General features: G+C 37.8%; 4 protein-coding genes across 10 annotated transcripts; all 4 read left to right on the forward strand.

Moving 5' to 3' along the window:
* Positions 1-32: 32 nt before the first annotated feature.
* LOC111696741 (elongation factor Tu) lies at positions 33-6,017 on the forward strand. Its single transcript, XM_023466459.1, has 8 exons — positions 33-170; positions 1,131-1,242; positions 2,260-2,362; positions 2,908-2,985; positions 3,529-3,962; positions 4,346-4,555; positions 4,835-5,066; positions 5,817-6,017. The coding sequence occupies exons 1-8, from the start codon at positions 61-63 to the stop codon at positions 5,912-5,914; spliced, it is 1,377 nt and encodes a 458-aa protein (XP_023322227.1). The 5' UTR covers positions 33-60; the 3' UTR covers positions 5,915-6,017.
* Positions 6,018-7,320: 1,303 nt separating this feature from the next.
* Positions 7,321-8,915, forward strand: LOC111696743 (adenine DNA glycosylase). Its single transcript, XM_023466460.1, has one exon. The coding sequence runs from the start codon at positions 7,509-7,511 to the stop codon at positions 8,805-8,807; it is 1,299 nt and encodes a 432-aa protein (XP_023322228.1). The 5' UTR covers positions 7,321-7,508; the 3' UTR covers positions 8,808-8,915.
* On the forward strand, positions 8,889-11,726 carry LOC111696740 (serine/threonine-protein kinase RIO1). The gene is made up of 4 exons (XM_023466458.1): positions 8,889-9,235; positions 9,798-10,502; positions 10,912-11,084; positions 11,350-11,726. The coding sequence occupies exons 1-4, from the start codon at positions 8,915-8,917 to the stop codon at positions 11,690-11,692; spliced, it is 1,542 nt and encodes a 513-aa protein (XP_023322226.1). The 5' UTR covers positions 8,889-8,914; the 3' UTR covers positions 11,693-11,726.
* On the forward strand, positions 11,701-16,742 carry LOC111696739 (probable glutamine--tRNA ligase). Of its 7 annotated transcripts, none has more exons than XR_002764144.1 (7): positions 11,701-12,137; positions 12,876-13,062; positions 13,426-14,801; positions 14,883-14,975; positions 15,122-15,262; positions 16,146-16,486; positions 16,600-16,742. XR_002764144.1 is itself a non-coding variant. In XM_023466457.1 (6 exons), the coding sequence occupies exons 1-6, from the start codon at positions 11,733-11,735 to the stop codon at positions 16,260-16,262; spliced, it is 2,319 nt and encodes a 772-aa protein (XP_023322225.1). In that variant the 5' UTR covers positions 11,701-11,732; the 3' UTR covers positions 16,263-16,742. The 7 variants fall into 7 exon arrangements, 1 of the variants encoding a protein (XP_023322225.1); XR_002764145.1 differs by having other exon boundaries at positions 16,629-16,742; XR_002764146.1 differs by having other exon boundaries at positions 16,146-16,448.
* The last annotated feature ends 8 nt before the right edge of the window (positions 16,743-16,750 follow it).

Here is a 16,750-nt window from a genome sequence, read left to right on the forward strand (position 1 = left end):
TGAGAGATGTAGTATATTATTTTACATTTTTATATTTTATTTTTTATATTTTCAGACACGATGAGTCTACTTGCTTTTAAAGTTAAAGATTTATGTGTAGGAGCTGGGACTAAACATTGCAGACAACTTCTTAACTTTAACTCTTCAACCTTTAAACTTCTTTCCACCAGGTATACTTAGCTCCTTATCCTTCCTTTCCACCAGGTATACTTAGCTCCTTAACCTTCCTTTCCACCATGTATACTTGATCCTTATCCTTCCTTTCCTCCAGGTAATCTTAGTTTCTTATCCTCCCTTTCCACCAGGTAACCTTAGTTCCTTATCCTTCCTTTCCATCAGGTAATCTTAGTTTCTTATCCTCCCTTTCCACCAGGTAACCTTAGCTCCTTATCCTCCCCCAGGTATACTTAGCTCCTTATCCTTCCTTTCCACCAGGTAAACTTGACCCTCATCCTTCCTTTCCTCCAGGTAATCTCAGTTTCTTATCCTCCCTTTCCACCAGGTAACCTTAGTTCCTTATCCTTCCTTTCCAACAGGTAACCTTAGTTCCTTATCTTTCCTTTCCATCAAGTAACCTTAGTTCCTTATCCTCCCTTTCCACCAGGTAACCTTAGTTCCTTATCCTTCCTTTCCACCAGTTAACCTTAGTTCCTTATCCTTCCTTTCCATCAGGTAACCTTAGTTCCTTATCATTCCTTTCCGCCAGGTAACTTTACTTCCTTATCCTTCCTTTCCATCAGGTAACCTTAGTTCCTTATCCTCCCTTTCCACCAGGTAACCTTAGTTCCTTATCCTTCCTTTCCACCAGGTAACCTTAGTTCCTTATCCTTCCTTTCCATCAGGTAACCTAAGTTCCTCATTCCCTCTTTCCATCAGGGAACCTTAATTCCTTATCCTCCCTTTCCATCCGGTAACCTTAGTTCCTTATCCTTCCTTTCCATCAGGTAACCTAAGTTCCTCATTCCCTCTTTCCATCAGGGAACCTTAATTCCTTATTCTTCCTTTCGATCCGGTAACATTAGTTCCTTATTCTTCCTTTCTACCAGTTAGCCTTAGTTTCTTCCTTTCCACCTTATCCTTCCTTTCCATATTACACTAGCGCTATCGGCTTTATCATTGTTTGTTTTTAGTTCTGTAGTTCAACAGAAGGAAGTGTTCCAGCGAGATAAACCCCATTGTAATATTGGAACTATTGGACACGTAGATCATGGGAAAACAACACTTACTGCCGCCATTACCAAGGTGGGTTCATACTCAAGAATAAATTGGAAAAAGTATGATTCTAAAAACTGAAAGAAATAAACATGCAGACTTCTATATATATATATATATATACTTTGCTTGTCTATCTGTCAGTTTGTTTGTATCCAATGAAACGGCTAAACCAATTGAGCCAAAATTTTGTACGAGACCTCACATGACCACAGGGAAGGTTTATGGATGATCAAATTTCAAAAATAAGCCCCCAACAAAATTCGATTTTTATTCAATTTTGAAAATCCACGAAATCTTTTTTTATAAATTACGCGCTACTTTTTATTTATTGTGTTACAAAGTATACAAAGAGAAAATGTTCACAATTGAAATAGAAGATGGGCTTGGAGCACCCTGAAATAGAAGATGGGCTTGGAGCACCCTGAAAGCCCAGTTACTCATAAAACACTTCATACAACTTACAAGTATTAGTGTTAATTATTTCACTTCGGATTAAAACATCTGATATTGTATTTTTAATCTAAGATATATTTTCTATTTTTATAAAAAAAAATTATTAAACGGTATTGTTGGTTAACAGAGAAGTCGGATCATCATATTATTATTATTCAGAGATTGGAACCTGTATTTATTGTTAATGTTGTAAACCCTTGACCTAGTATTCAATGTTGGCACTTTGTTTGAGGATAAATGCTTGATTTCTCTATTAAAGTTATATGACCGTCACGGGATATCGACGAGGAATAATACGTAGATCTGCATAAAATTGATTTCAATGCTTAATCCCGGATGCACAACACAAAACTTCTGACTTCAGAGCCCGTTCTCTCCCTGATAATGTATAAACAGTGGTCGTGTTGTTCTTACGGGGACGATTGTTTGGCAGCTAGATATTTCGTATTAATTATCTCTTATTAGACAAGAATTTTGCGTGAGACATCTAGCGGCCAAACTATCAGTCCCCCAAAGTATGTGATCTATACAATCACTGTTAATACATTATTTTGGAGAGAATGGGCTCTGGTTTAGGCTGATATTTTTTAGATATTAGCAGAGAAGAATCTTGCCAAGTTCCGAGATTATAATATGATTGATAATGCTCCTGAGGAGAGAAATAGAGGAATTACAATTAATGTCGCTCATATAGGTAACAAAACCTTGCTCAAGGTGCTTACACAACCTGGATTGAATCTTTTATAAAACGGGTTCTCTGAAAACCTAATACCATTAGTCCGTAGAGTTGTGAATGACCTGTTCTGTGAGTGCTAAGTCAGAGTTGCACTAGCATGAAAAGAATTTTATATTTGCAATCTTATTCTCAACCGTTCAACATCTAACCTGAAAGGAACTGACCAGCAATTTTTTTTTGAGAGAAGCTTTACTTGTGCAATTTTTTTATGTGAAAACTTTATTTTTGTATTTAATTAATAATTGTATATTGTACAGTAATTAGTGAAAAATGTAGTTAAAGCTGTTCCCCAGATGTAAATGAATTTGACCGACTTTTGGCAGCTCTCAACGGAAATATTTTTTCAAAGGATAATAAACTACGATTTACAAATCTACCCTCATGTAATCCAGAAAACTATTGACGGCAAAGGACGAGATTTTTACTGAAAAAAACATTGTTGACAATGGTGTGTCAGTTAAAAGATTGTTATTATTTTGTATTTACCCAATATTATGGTTTAGAATACGCAACAGAAAACCGGCACTACGCTCACACTGACTGCCCGGGACACGCAGATTTTATTAAAAACATGATAACAGGTATTTTTATTTATTACTTATCTTTTTATTTTTCTTCACCCCCCCCCCCCGCACATCGACCCAACACACAAAATTGAATTATAGTCGAAAAACCAGAGCGAAGATCCATTTCATTTTGATATGGATCCATATCCTGTATCCGCCCTAAAAAAATGGATTTGGATCCAGGTCATTAACACTGAAAAATGTTCAAACTTTTTCATTTCTTTTTTCTCTTTGTTTTATGATTAAACCATACGGAGATTGAAATGTTTTAATAACTCTTTAGTCAACAATTGAGTTTTGTTTTTGGAGGGCAACATTTTTTTGGGCATGATTCGGTTGATTTGCTCCTTGGATCCGTGGATCCGTATATTTTTGCGGATCCAAGGGAATCATGCAATTCATACTATTCGCCCAACCCATCACACAACTCTAGGCCCCCTACCCTGAGGCTCACATCTCATTATCTAATGGGGGTGCTGGCGGGTCGGGCTACACGTTTTTTCTAAGGTCACTTAGATGACAAATGAGTCCCTTCGTTGTAAATAAATAAATATGTAGGTGCAAGTCAGCTGGATGGAGCTATACTTGTTGTCGGAGCTACTGATGGTTGTATGCCTCAAACCCGTGAGCATCTTACTTTAACAAAACAGCTTGGACTCAAGCATCTCGTCGTATTTATTAACAAATGCGACGCCGCTGATGCCGAGATGATCGAGCTCGTCGAGATGGAGATCCGTGAGCTGCTGGAGGAGATGGGTTTTCCCGAAGAGAACTCACCGATCGTGAAGGGATCCGCACTCGCCGCCCTGGACGGGAGTAACGAAGAACTCGGTAAAAAAGCAATCGAGGAACTAATGAATGTAGTTGATACAAGTATTCCAACACCGGTCAGAGATCTCGATGTTCCGTTCTTGATGCCGATAGATCACGTACACGATATAAAGGGTCGAGGCTGTGTGCTCACTGGAAGATTAGAGCGCGGAAAGCTGAAGGTAAATTATCTTGTGATTATTAGATTCATTTTATATTCACATTCTTACAGATTAAACGGATTGGACAAAAGATGTTTGTTTTGTTTGTTCTTCAGAAATCAAATAATTTCTAGCTTTTGAGCCCAGATCGTCCTAAATTAACTGCTGTATTTAAGACGTACTTAGTATGTCTCCGTACTTTATAGTGTTCGTCCACTAGATGTCTCCCCAAGTATAGACTTCGGCACATTATCTAATTTTATTCTACTTCCCATTTGTTTTCGCCGACAGAGATCATACTAAGGACGTACATAGCCAGGGACGATGTTTGTAATTGTAATTTGTAATATCTGCCTTTACTTAAAAACTTTTTATAAAAATGGAAAATAGATTTTTGTTTTAAGGTTGGACAAGATATTGAGGTTATCGGATACTCCAAGTCTGGCAAGGGTAAGGTGACTGGTATTGAGAGTTTTCACAAGATCCTTGATGAAGCAAATGCTGGAGATCAGATGGGACTGCTAGCTCGAGGTATTAAGAAGGATGATGTTCGACGTGGTATGTGCGTCGCCAAACCTGGATCCATTAAACAATGTGATCATTTCAAAGCACAGGTTAGAATTGAAATTTTAGATAAAGATCAAATTTAGATTATACATTTATCTAAAAGGCATTTATTAATGAGTCAAATTATTTAACGGTTTTTAGAATTAAAACAGTAGTTTCTTAAATCTGGGTTTTGAAGATTTTTTTTAGCAAAACAAAACTTCTTCAAAATTTTAAATATTTTCCGGATTTCTTAATTTTAGGAGTTTGATCAAAAATCCTGTGAAATAGATTTTTTATGTCTATTTCGGGTTTAGTAAAGCCTAAAAAACGAATTTTATATTCAGATTTATTTGATGACACCTGAGGAGGGAGGAAGGAAGAAGCCTTGCACGACCGCCATGCAGCTGATGTGCTTCTCTAAGACCTGGGACTGCGCTGCATTTGTTGATCTGGTGGATAAAGAGATGGCTATGCCTGGAGAGGATGCAACCATGGATCTAAGATTAGTTAAACCTATGGTCCTGGAGGAGGGACAACAGTTTACTATCAGAGATTCAGCGGGAACAATTGGAACAGGTATACACCTAGACAGAGGGCCTTCATCTAATAATGCTTTAAACCTTCATCTAATAGTGCTTTAAACCTTCATCTAATAATGTTTTAAACCTTCATCAAATAATGTTGTAAACCTTCATCTAGTAATGCTTTAAACCTTCATCTAATAATGGTTTAAACCTTCATCCAATAATGTTGTAAACCTTCTTCTAAAATGCTTTAAACCTTCATCTAATAATGTTTTAAACCTTCATGCTTCCTTTCTAGCTAGCTGAGGTTACTGGTTGTCTATTTAAGATTATAATTATAAAAATAAAAAATTTTTCGGATAGTCATTTCAAAATCCAAATTACTTAAACAGTCCCTGTAAATTACGTCTTTTTACGCTTATACAGTGAAACCCTTAATAACGAATACATCGGAAGAATTTATCAAATGTCGTCTTGACCATTTTTCAATGAGTTTTATACTATATTACATAAATTTCAGTATTTGCGAAAATAAATAAATAGCCATGAATATGCGGGAACAGTTTTAAAGAGTTCCATATAAAAAAACTAAATATCTGCAACATTCTATTATCAGAAAGTGAAGAATACGACATTTGATGTATTCTTTTGATGTATTCGTTATTAAGGGTTTCACTGTATATATACACACCCCCACTCAGTCAGTAGAAGGTATCCTTGTGAATCGGTGATATCCCTTTTCAAATGAAAGGTCTTTTGAAATACGCTTACAGTCCCTTTAATACATGATTATATATTCCAGGACGGGTTACCAGTGTGTACAAGAACCTGACTGACGAGGACAAGGAGTTGATGATGATGAAGAAGGAGAAGAGAGCTAAGAAGCTTGGTCTAAACTAAGGAGCTAGATTGGATAGAGGACTATTATTTGTTTGTCCTGACAGATTCAACCTAGTTCACAGGAACACCTACATCTTGTTCAATAAAACAAATTTAAACAGTTTTTACTAATATTATTCACAAAATTTAAACCAGACAACTTGTTCTGAAATATTTTCTGCAGGGTTACTGAGTTACGCCTCTGAAGCCTGCACTAAAAAATTTCCTGAACCTCTGTATTGATCCTTATTTAAAAATGCCCCCGTTGGATATCTAAATCAAGCGTTTAAGATTAACATTATCAACACAAGTTATGATATTTGGATACATTGATTTAAAAAGTTAAATGAATTTCAATACAATTGACGTACAGTATTGTTAAATCTGCGAAGTGTAAAGCAGATTATCTCTAAGTTTTATCTCAAATCGCTCAGAATACTCTTAATACTCTTTTTATCTGTCTGAAACTTGTCATATCAGCCTCGTACATCTGTTTATATAAAGTTGTAATCTCTGTTTTTGTTTGTTTGTTTGAATGTCCGATCATAACTAAGGAACCTCTTAACCAATTTGTCTCAAATTTTGCGTGGGGAACTCGGTAGAACTACGGAAATGTTTTTGGCAATAAATGTAAGTTGAGCGGGTTGACTTTCTTAGAGTAAGCTTAGTTTCCAGGTAAAGCTGGGTTCCCAAGCCAGTTTCTTGTGACATTAAATATTTTTAAAAATTTTCTTCTTAGTCCTAAAAATCCCGATGATGTACGATGTGTGCTGTGCGGTAATGTTACATCGTCTGTACGCAACATCCCCCCTACTGAACTTCTGACCTACTGCAATATCGGACCTACGCCAGCTGATTTTTTTTTTATTATTTGAGGGTTAGGTGAAGAATATTTTTCTGGGGCGAGCGCTGCGATTAGGACAGGCTGGGGGGCCGGGCGCGCGACTAGAACAGGCTAGGGAGTCTGCGCTGTGGTTATAAGTCAATTAAGCATCTGTAAAACCACGTGCTAGTAGGTTGGATGTGTGAGATGTGTAGTATAGCGGAATTGACGGTCAGAGGTGAAGTATAGCGGATTTGCGTAGGTCGAAAGATACACCACCCTGTATTTCTGTCGTCTTTGTTTTCTTTCTGGCAGTCCATGCACAGCTGTTCGTAGGAGTGTACACACGTGTGTGTTTTTATTTCATCAGTCAGTTCTGAAACGAATAAATTAAACTTGTTTTGGGATTGTTGTTACTTCTAGAATCTTATAAAAGTACACATACTTACCCTCCTATCAATTTTGTACATTTACTTTTTTATTATTGAGGGTCAGGTTAAGACACTTTCTGGGTCGAGCCTGCGGCCACATGTCTTTCATTTAAGATCCATGTGCAAAATTGATAGGAGGAGGGGGGGAGGGGGGTCCAAAAATTGTTCTCTAGGAAATTCCCTACTAAGTTTATATCTGCTCTTAGTTTCGTAAATTACTCGCCCAGGTTTTTGGTACCTGTTCCGTCCAATCTGCATGCTTACCTTGGTTCGTCCTTGTTTTGTGTAATCTGAAATAGTGTTATTGTCATGATGATTTTAATCCATATTCAAACTCAAAATCAATTCAGATGCCGAGAGAATGAAGAAGAAAGTAGCCGCAGTAAAACCACCTACCGTTTCATGCGGAGAACACGAATTCTCTGATACGGATATTAGCAAATTTCGTTCCAGTCTTATCGAGTGGTATTTCAAGAATGGGAGATCCCTTCCTTGGAGGGATAGGGGCAGGGCAGAGAAGGATGACAACGTTCGAGGATATTCTATTTTAGTCTCCGAGATAATGCTTCAACAGACCCAGGTTGCTACAGTGATTGATTATTATAACAAGTGGATGAAACGTTGGCCGGATACAGCGTCCTTGAGTAAAACGAGCTTGGAGGAGATAAACCAGTGCTGGGCTGGACTAGGATACTACAGCAGGGCGAGAAGACTGTGGGAGAGTGCTAAGATGATAGAAGATGATATGAACGGAGTGATGCCACGAAGCTCAGGAGATCTTCAGAAACTGCCAGGAGTAGGACGATACACCGCCGCGGCGGTCTCCAGTATTGCTTATGGAGAGGTCACTGGTCTTGTGGATGGAAACGTTCTTAGAGTCCTGTCAAGGATGAGGACAATTGGAGCCGAGATAGATTCACCCGTTGCTGTAGACTGGATCTGGAAGTTGGCTGGTGATATAGTGGATCCGGAGAAACCTGGTGATTTCAACCAAGCTCTGATGGAGCTTGGAGCTACAGTCTGTTCTCCAAAAAATCCAAACTGTACCTCTTGTCCTGTTAAACAGGTTTGTAAAGCAGCTAAATCTATTCCTGACATTGAAGATTCGTGCCAACTCTGTCTCAAGGATCTTTATGATCCTAACCTTAAAGTTATGAATTTCCCTAGAAAGAGCAAGAAGGCTGCTAGTAGGGATGAAACCACACTGGTCTTGGCCTTGACAAGAGACGAGAATGGAGAAAAAACTTTTGCTGTACAAAGGAGACCAGAGACGGGACTGCTGGCAAACCTCTGGGAACTTCTTTCTGTTCCATCCCAGCAGGGTTCCACGGGAGAGGAGGAGAAAACAACCATTCAATCTTTCCTGGAGGAGAGAAAACTTCTTTACTCAGGGTTGAAGAGAAAAGGAGAAGTTTCTCATGTGTTCTCTCACATCAACATGACCTATGTTGTATACTCGGCTACCAGTACTGGAGAAGATTCTCTGGAATATCTCAGTTCTAAAGAGTTCCTGGAAAAAGGAACCTCGACCGCTATGAAGAAAGTTGTCAAATTTCTAGAAAATAAACCGGAGCAAAAGAAACGGAAAAGCGAAGCAGGAACTCCGGATCCAAAGCAGCGTTCTATAAATTCATTCTTTAAACCTAAACCCCAAAAGTGACTTCTGAGTTTTAAATTACAAAGTACAAAATGTTAATTATTTTTTACTATGCATGAATGATCTAATTTTTAAGGTCTGACAGATTCAATAATCACATTATTTTCAGAATGTCGAATGATGGACAGTTCGAAGATGCCCCAATCGAATATATCGGTCTCAAGTTTGAAAAAGAAATGAAACTCGAGGAAGACATCGTCGACGATGTTGATTCAGATTTCAGCGATGAAGGATATGACGAGGAGTTTCAAGTGCGTGGCGCAGGTAGGGCTGGAGGCGGAAACATGATACTCCAGTCCTCCGCCGTGAACGTCAAGAGTTTTCAACCAACTGAGAAACTATTTAAGAAGTTTGTGAATAAGATCAATGTTGATAAATACGAGGGACCAGCGCTAAGTATCCTTCAAGAACAAAATAAGAAGAATGATAAGGTAATTTAATATATTAGAACAAATATTTTTTTTAAAAAGTAACAAATAGACCAGTGGTAAGAATTAAAAAAAATAAGATTTCAAAGGATGTGAGGGGTGCAAAGTTTTCCCCTGTTTGGTACTTACTACTACCTTAGAAATAATTTACGTCTCATGAAATCCTTTATATATTTTCTCTTATTGAGCAACAAAGAAAAAAACAAAAAATTCTTAAGAAAGGGAAAATTCAAGACAATATTTAGTATACCTCTGATAAAATTGAAATCACCATTTTATTTGGTATCTTAATTTAAGAAATATTGAGGGGAGGGAGATTTTGATGCATTTGGCAAGCTTTTGTCCCCATAAAAATTTATTTAGTTAAATTTAACTCTCAAAAAATATTAGAAAATTTTTAAATATAAACGAATCACTGCAGGGTTCTTTGGATTTTTTTCCCTATTTTTCTTATCATTTTATTTCTTTTTCGGCTTGTTAAAACCAAATCTAAGATATCACGAAAGATTTTATGATATTCTCACTCCTCCGTACTTAATAATTTTTAATTAAATTGTTTGTCTAGGACCGACATAGAGTTAAAGATGACTCCGACAGAGCTACAGTTGAACAGGTTATGGATCCCAGGACGAGAATGATCCTGTTCAAACTCCTCAACCGAGGTTTCATCTCAGAAATCGATGGATGTATTTCTACCGGGAAGGAAGCAAATGTGTACCACTGCACCAATAGCGAAGGGAAGAGCAGAGCTATTAAGATTTATAAAACTAGTATTCTAGTTTTCAAGGACAGAGATAAATATGTGAGCGGAGAGTTCCGGTTCAGACAAGGATACGGAAGGAAGAATCCACGTAAGATGGTGAAAACTTGGGCGGAGAAGGAGATGAGAAACCTGACCAGGATTCACAAGGCGGGGATAGCCTGTCCCGAACCCATTCTTCTCCGCTCCCATGTTTTACTCATGGACTTTCTAGGCACGGACGGTTGGCCGGCACCTAGGCTTAAGGACAAGGAGATATCGGAGTCAAAAGCGAGAGAGTTGTACCGCGACATCATTCTCACCACCAGGAAAATGTTTCACGAGTGTAAACTAGTACACGGAGATCTATCCGAGTTCAACCTGCTCTACCACGAAGGGAAAGCGTACTTTATCGACGTCTCTCAGTCCGTGGAGCACGATCATCCTCACGCTCTGGAGTTCCTGAGAAAAGATTTGACTAATGTGAATGAGTTCTTCAGAAGGAAAGGTGTAGCAGTTCTTGGATTAAAGGTAATTTGTTTATTTATTTTAAAATAAACAATAGCCCAAGTATTAATCCAGCATCACAAATAAGCAAATTTTTCCAGTTAAATATGCTCCTGAGTATCAGAATGTACCCAATTCTTTGCCTCTCACTAAATCGTGGTTTGTGGTGAATAACGCGGTTTTTTTCAATTTTTATACCAAGAAATTCATGAAAAGCAAGTTTTTATTTGCACTTAAAGATCGCACAAGCTGAAAGCCAATTTTTTGCGAAAATCTGTTTTCGGGTGAACCCTTCTACATTGATAAGATTACTCCTTGGCTGTAGACATTAGCGCAACTTTTTCTAACTTATGTGGAAATTAATGTGATTAAGGATTCCGAAAGCCAAGCTTAAACCTTTTTTTCATTAAAAATTATTACGTTGATGCTGTAGGAGTTGTTTGACTGGGTTGTTAGTCCAACTGGAGATAGTGGTGAGGCTGCACTTGACCTCCTTGCTGAGGTCGCTGCCGGAAGGTCGGAGGCTGAGAGGTCAGCCCAGCAGCAGGTGGATGAGGAGGTCTTCAAACAAGTTTTCATTCCTCGACGTTTAAACGAGGTGTTAAGGTAAGATACCCATCAATTGATATGTCTGAAGGAGGAATGCGTTTCATTTGATAATTAAACTTGAAAATTGACACAAGTATGGTCTTTCGTAGGTTTTAATTGGACTTTAATAAAATAATTTCCCTTAATGGAATTTTGTTTAATACAATTGGCACGAAATTACGCAATCCCATCCCAAGAGTTGCTTGGCCGATTTTGATTTGTTACGCGAGTTTTGGGATTTAAATATTGGTATTTTTTTGTTTTATTATAATTTTGTATTTAGTCCTGAGACTGACCAGAATAAAATTGCAACCGGAGGAGACGATTCTGTACAATACCAGTCCGTCATCGGACTAGACCTACCCAAACCTCTACAGGACGAACACAGTGAGGACGAGTGTAGTGAAGACGATGAAAGCAATGACGGTGATTACTCCTGCGAGGACGAGGCGGAATCTACTAAAGGGTTTAAAAGCTCCCGGCGTCCAAGGGACGAGGATAAAGACAGTAAGAAAGAAAGAAAACAGGCAGTAAAGGACGCCAAGGCTGAGAAACGAAAGGATAAAGTGAAGAAACATGTTAAAAAGAAGAAGGAGCAGGCAGGACGGAGTAACACTAAAAAGTAAAAATATGTAATTTTCTATTTCTAAATTTTCCAGACTAAAAATGGGAGATGAGCTGGTCCCCATGTTTATGAAGATAGGGTTGACGGAGCAGAAGGCGAAGGAGACCGCTAAGAACAAGAACCTCTCTAAGGTCCTAAGCAGTGTGGTGAATGATGCCTCCAAGGAGAGCAAAGACCTGACTAGTTATGGAACCCTGCTCTACCATGTCGCTTCTAAAATTAAACCTCAGGTGTTCCACTTTACCCCTCTTCTAGTCAAGTATATCTGTTCCGGGAAAATCGACAGTGAGCTCCGGCTCAATGCCGCCATAGATTTCCTGGCTAAATGTCCTCCAGGAAAATCTATTGAGAGTTTAGATATTTCCAGTTTCGAGGATTCTTGTGGAGTTGGTGTAGTGGTGACTCCAGCTCAGATTGAAGAGGCTGTTGAAGCAGAACTCGCCAAGGTAGGATTATTAAAAAAAAATAAACTTAACAATTCGTTTAACATGTGTTTTTTTGGTAGCAGTTTTTGCATTGTCGAGAGAAAAAAATTATTAGGACAAAGAGGGGTGGGGTCGTTCTATTGAACTATATAATCATTAATCAGGGTGGGCAAAATGTACGGATTTTTTATAACCCTAAAATTGTACGGATTTACAGCTTTTTAAAGACCCATTTCAGAAAATTTTGAATGAAACCTTTAAAAAAAAAAATCTCGTCAAAATGAAGTAAGTTTAACTAATTTTCTGTATTCTAAATAGTATTATGTTGATTGTTGATTCATTTGACAATCAAAATTCATTCATGATTTTTTGAGAAAATTGATTTTTGATAAATAATGAGTTCTTTATAAAGCTTAAACAAACTAGGAAACCCATCCCAATGAATAGAAGTAAAAGGCTGAATTCCATAATTATAGATTTTTAGATTTTAATTGTGTATTTATCCTTTTTCTCCCCTCATTCTCATCCTAATTTACTTGTTTTTCCTCTCATTCTCATCCTAATTTACTTGCTTCTCCTCTTGTTCTCATCCTAATTTACTTGTTTCTCCTCTATCCTCTTGTTAATGTTATAAATTAAGTTTGACCGGATGTTTTGTTTTTCATCCCAAATTCTGGTATTCATTTCCCAGCTCAATTTGGAAAACCTAGAAACCTGTTAAAAGCTGGATATTTAAAAATCTAACCATGTTGTTTACAGGTAAAGGAGGAGTTATTGGAGAAGAGATATAGATTCAACTCTGGTATTCTAATGGGAAACGTGAGAAACAAGCTGAAATGGGCGGACGGAAAAGCAATCAAGAGCGAGACAGATATGCAGATACTGGATATCCTTGGACCCAAGACTGATGAAGATCTGGCCCCAGTAAAGAAACAGAAAGCTCCAGGTACACTCAAAATTATCAAGATGTGGAACATTATAAACCTAATTTGAAGTGACCCGCCATTTTCAACGTTGCATGTCCGATTCACATTATTACTCTTTAAAACTCTGTAAGACCAAAGATGATGTAATCAATCTTATTCGTTATCCTGAAATAAGTCCCCGGAGAGTCCAGGTTACAGTTTACACTCGATGGTTGAATACATTCGTGGTTTTCCGGATATTCATTTTTAGCTTTAAAATAAGATTTTCGAAACAATCCTTGATCAGATAAAGGTATACATACAGGGTACCGTTGCGAATCGAACATGAAATGGAGAACCACTTGAAATTACGTCTACAGCTTCTTTATGTTAAATTTTTTCAGCTGTTAAAGAAGATAAGAAGACGACTAAAAAAGAAGAGAAGGAAGATGAAGAAACTGAAGGAGCTGCAACTATTGCTGAACTCATGAAGAACAAGGTTCACTTCCATGCTACCGGAATGAACCATACTACGGACGGATACCAAGTTACTCCGGACACTGACCGACTTCTCCGTGAGCATCTGGAGAGAACTGGCGGTCAGGTTAGAACTAGGTTTCCTCCAGAACCCAACGGTATTCTTCACATTGGTCACGCTAAAGCAATTAATATTAACTTCGGTTATGCTAAAGCTTACGACGGAATAACCTTTCTCCGGTATGATGATACAAACCCGGAGAAAGAAGAGGAGAAGTTCTTCACTGGAATCCTTGATATGGTAACTTGGCTTGGATACAAACCTTATCAGATTACTCATTCCTCAGATTATTTTGACAAACTGTACAACATGGCGGTTCATTTGATAAAAAAAGATCTGGCTTATGTGTGTCATCAGAAACTGGAAGATATTCGAGGCTTTAACCCTCCTCCGTCTCCATATAGAACCCGTCCTATCCAAGAATCTCTCTCTCTCTTCAAGGATATGAAGAACGGAAAATTTGACGAAGGCGAGGCGACACTGAGGATGAAGATAACCCTGGAGGAGGGTAAACAGGACCCAGTTGCGTACAGAATTAAATATGTCGCTCATCATCGAACTGGAGACACTTGGTGTATCTATCCTACCTACGACTATACTCACTGTCTCTGTGACAGTATAGAAGATATAACACACTCCCTATGTACAAAAGAGTTCCAGGCCCGCCGGTCTTCCTACTACTGGCTCTGTAACGCTGTTGATATCTACTGCCCTGTACAGTGGGAGTACGGTAGACTTAGCGTCAACTACACTGTTGTCAGCAAACGAAAGATCAGTAAGTTGATTGAGACTGGTGTAGTATCAGACTGGGATGATCCAAGATTGTTTACTTTAACCGCTCTCCGGCGCCGTGGATTCCCCGCCGAAGCGATCAATAACTTCTGTGCCAAGATGGGTGTGACCGGGGCTTTGACGGCGGTAGACCCAGCAATGTTGGACGCCGCGGTCAGAGATCATCTCAACGTTTCAGCTCCGAGAACCATGGTTGTTCTTGAACCTCTCCGGGTTACTATTCTCAACCTGGATAAAGACGAAGAAATAGAAATACCCAACTTCCCGAACGACCCGGAGAAAGGTGTTCATAAGGTTAAATTCTCTTCTAAAAATATCTTTATTGAGAGTTCTGACTTTAAGAAAACTGATGAGAAAGGATTCCGACGCTTATCTCCTGGACAATCTGTAGGTTTAAGATACTCCGGGTATGTGATAACATTGGTAGAAGCGGTGGAAACCAATGGACAGGTAGAAATACTGAATCCCTTAAATTTTGTAATTAACGAATTATTTAAATCTTGATGCAGAATTTTGACAAGTATTTTCTAGGTTACCGAGTTGAAGGTTAATGCAGTACCTGTTGGAGATGCAGAGAAGCCCAAAGCTTTTATTCATTGGGTCAGCTCACCCATAGATATTGAGGTAAAGGGTCATTTTTCTCCTTAGAAAGTTTATCATAATGGCTCCAATGTACAGAGACGGTGCTTATTCCGTTCAGTCGTCTCTGAAGTCGCATTGTTTGTGGGTGACCCTGTAGTTCTGAACAATCATTAAATTTGTTTCTCTAGGTTCGAGTTTACGACCGGTTGTTTAAACACAAGAATCCCGAGGATTCTGCGGAGGTTCCTGGAGGATTTCTCTCCGATGTTAAATCTAATACACTTGAAATCAAGAACGCAAAGGCTGATAGATATCTAAGTGACGTCAAGGTTTGTTTTGTAACTGATTATACATATTAGACGTGTTTCTCTTAGATATATGTTCATACGTTAGCTTGGGAACTCTGTTTTATAACTGATTATACATATTAGACGTGTTTCTCTTAGATATATGTTGATACTATAGCTTATAACTGATTATACATATTAGACGTGTTTCTCTTAGATATATGTGCATACTATAGCTTGGGAACTCTGTTTTATAACTGATTATACATATTAGACGTGTTTCTCTTAGATATATGTGCATACTATAGCTTGGGAACTCTGTTTTATAACTGATTATACATATTAGACGTTTTTCTATTAGATATATGTTCATACTATAGCTTGGGAACTCTGTTTTGTAACTGATTATACATATTAGACGTGTTTCTCTTAGATATATGTGCATACTATAGCTTGGGAACTCTGTTTTATAACTGATTATGCATATTAGACGTGTTTCTATTAGATATATGTTCATACTATAGCTTTGGAACTCTGTTTTATAACTGATTATACATATTAGACGTGAATACTATAGCTTGGGAACTCTGTTTTGTCTGGAAATTAAATACTATAGCTTGGGAACTCTGTTTTGTCTGGAAATTAAACTAATAAAAGTCAACCCACTTGATTTGATTTGATAATCAAGATATGAACATTTCTGTGGTTCTATCCAGTTTACCAAAAAAATTGAGTCAAATCGGTCCAGGGGTTCATGAGCTTTGATCTGACATACAAACAGAGATTACTACTAGATACAATATACTTAATACTAAAATATCTATAAGCTATTGAATTAAAATCAATTCTCGGTCCCCATCATGATAAAACGTTGGATTTCATAAAAGACAAAATATAGTTGCAATATTTCTTTTTTTTATTCTAGGTGTACGACAGGTTTCAGTTCGAGCGGAATGGATTCTATACTGTAGACCGGGATACAACCAAGAGCAAGATTGTTTTTAACCTCACGGTCGGGCTTAAGGAGGACGCCGGGAAGTAGATCTCCTTCCTTCACTACTTCAAGATGAAGAACCTGATCTTTAAATTTTTAAAACTCTTGAAATCTTTAATGATACAAGAACTGGTGCTCAAGCCTCACTTAGATTAAAAGAAATTTTTTCTTTTAAAATCTTTTTCTGCTTTTTTACATTTTTTCCGCTGCTATAGATAAATGAATTGAGCCGTTGTCACAAACTGCAATCCCTATATCTTTGCAGCCTGATGGTGTAAACCTATGATATTTCAAATTTAAACTGCTTGATCTAACAGAAGTCATAGTTTTAAATATCTTAGGTATACAAAATTGGGTCGTAAAGATAAAGAGATTTAAAAATCAGAGTTTGTGACAACGGCTTAATTCCTAAAGTTGATTTATCCCTTTCTCTATTTCATCTCATCTCCCAGTCCACGAACGTGAATCTTGTTAACCAAGTTTTGGATGAAATGATCATGTATCAATATAAATATAATCTAAAGGATTCACTGCAC

This window comes from Eurytemora carolleeae, unplaced genomic scaffold (genome assembly GCF_000591075.1).
Source record: "Eurytemora carolleeae unplaced genomic scaffold, Eaff_2.0 scaffold126, whole genome shotgun sequence".
Taxonomy (NCBI): Eukaryota; Metazoa; Arthropoda; class Copepoda; order Calanoida; family Temoridae; genus Eurytemora; species Eurytemora carolleeae.

Coding starts and splice junctions, on each gene's coding strand:
- LOC111696739 (XM_023466457.1), top strand. CDS start 11,733: ATGGGAGATGAGCTGGTCCCCATGTTTATGAAGATAGGGTTGACGGAG. Junction 12,138..12,875: donor TTGAAGCAGAACTCGCCAAG/GTAGGATTATTA, acceptor TGTTGTTTACAG/GTAAAGGAGGAGTTATTGGA. Junction 13,063..13,425: donor AAAGAAACAGAAAGCTCCAG/GTACACTCAAAA, acceptor AAATTTTTTCAG/CTGTTAAAGAAGATAAGAAG.
- LOC111696743 (XM_023466460.1), top strand. CDS start 7,509: ATGAAGAAGAAAGTAGCCGCAGTAAAACCACCTACCGTTTCATGCGGA.
- LOC111696741 (XM_023466459.1), top strand. CDS start 61: ATGAGTCTACTTGCTTTTAAAGTTAAAGATTTATGTGTAGGAGCTGGG. Junction 171..1,130: donor TTTAAACTTCTTTCCACCAG/GTATACTTAGCT, acceptor GTTTGTTTTTAG/TTCTGTAGTTCAACAGAAGG. Junction 4,556..4,834: donor GTGATCATTTCAAAGCACAG/GTTAGAATTGAA, acceptor TTTTATATTCAG/ATTTATTTGATGACACCTGA.
- LOC111696740 (XM_023466458.1), top strand. CDS start 8,915: ATGTCGAATGATGGACAGTTCGAAGATGCCCCAATCGAATATATCGGT. Junction 10,503..10,911: donor TAGCAGTTCTTGGATTAAAG/GTAATTTGTTTA, acceptor TTGATGCTGTAG/GAGTTGTTTGACTGGGTTGT. Junction 11,085..11,349: donor CGTTTAAACGAGGTGTTAAG/GTAAGATACCCA, acceptor TTTTGTATTTAG/TCCTGAGACTGACCAGAATA.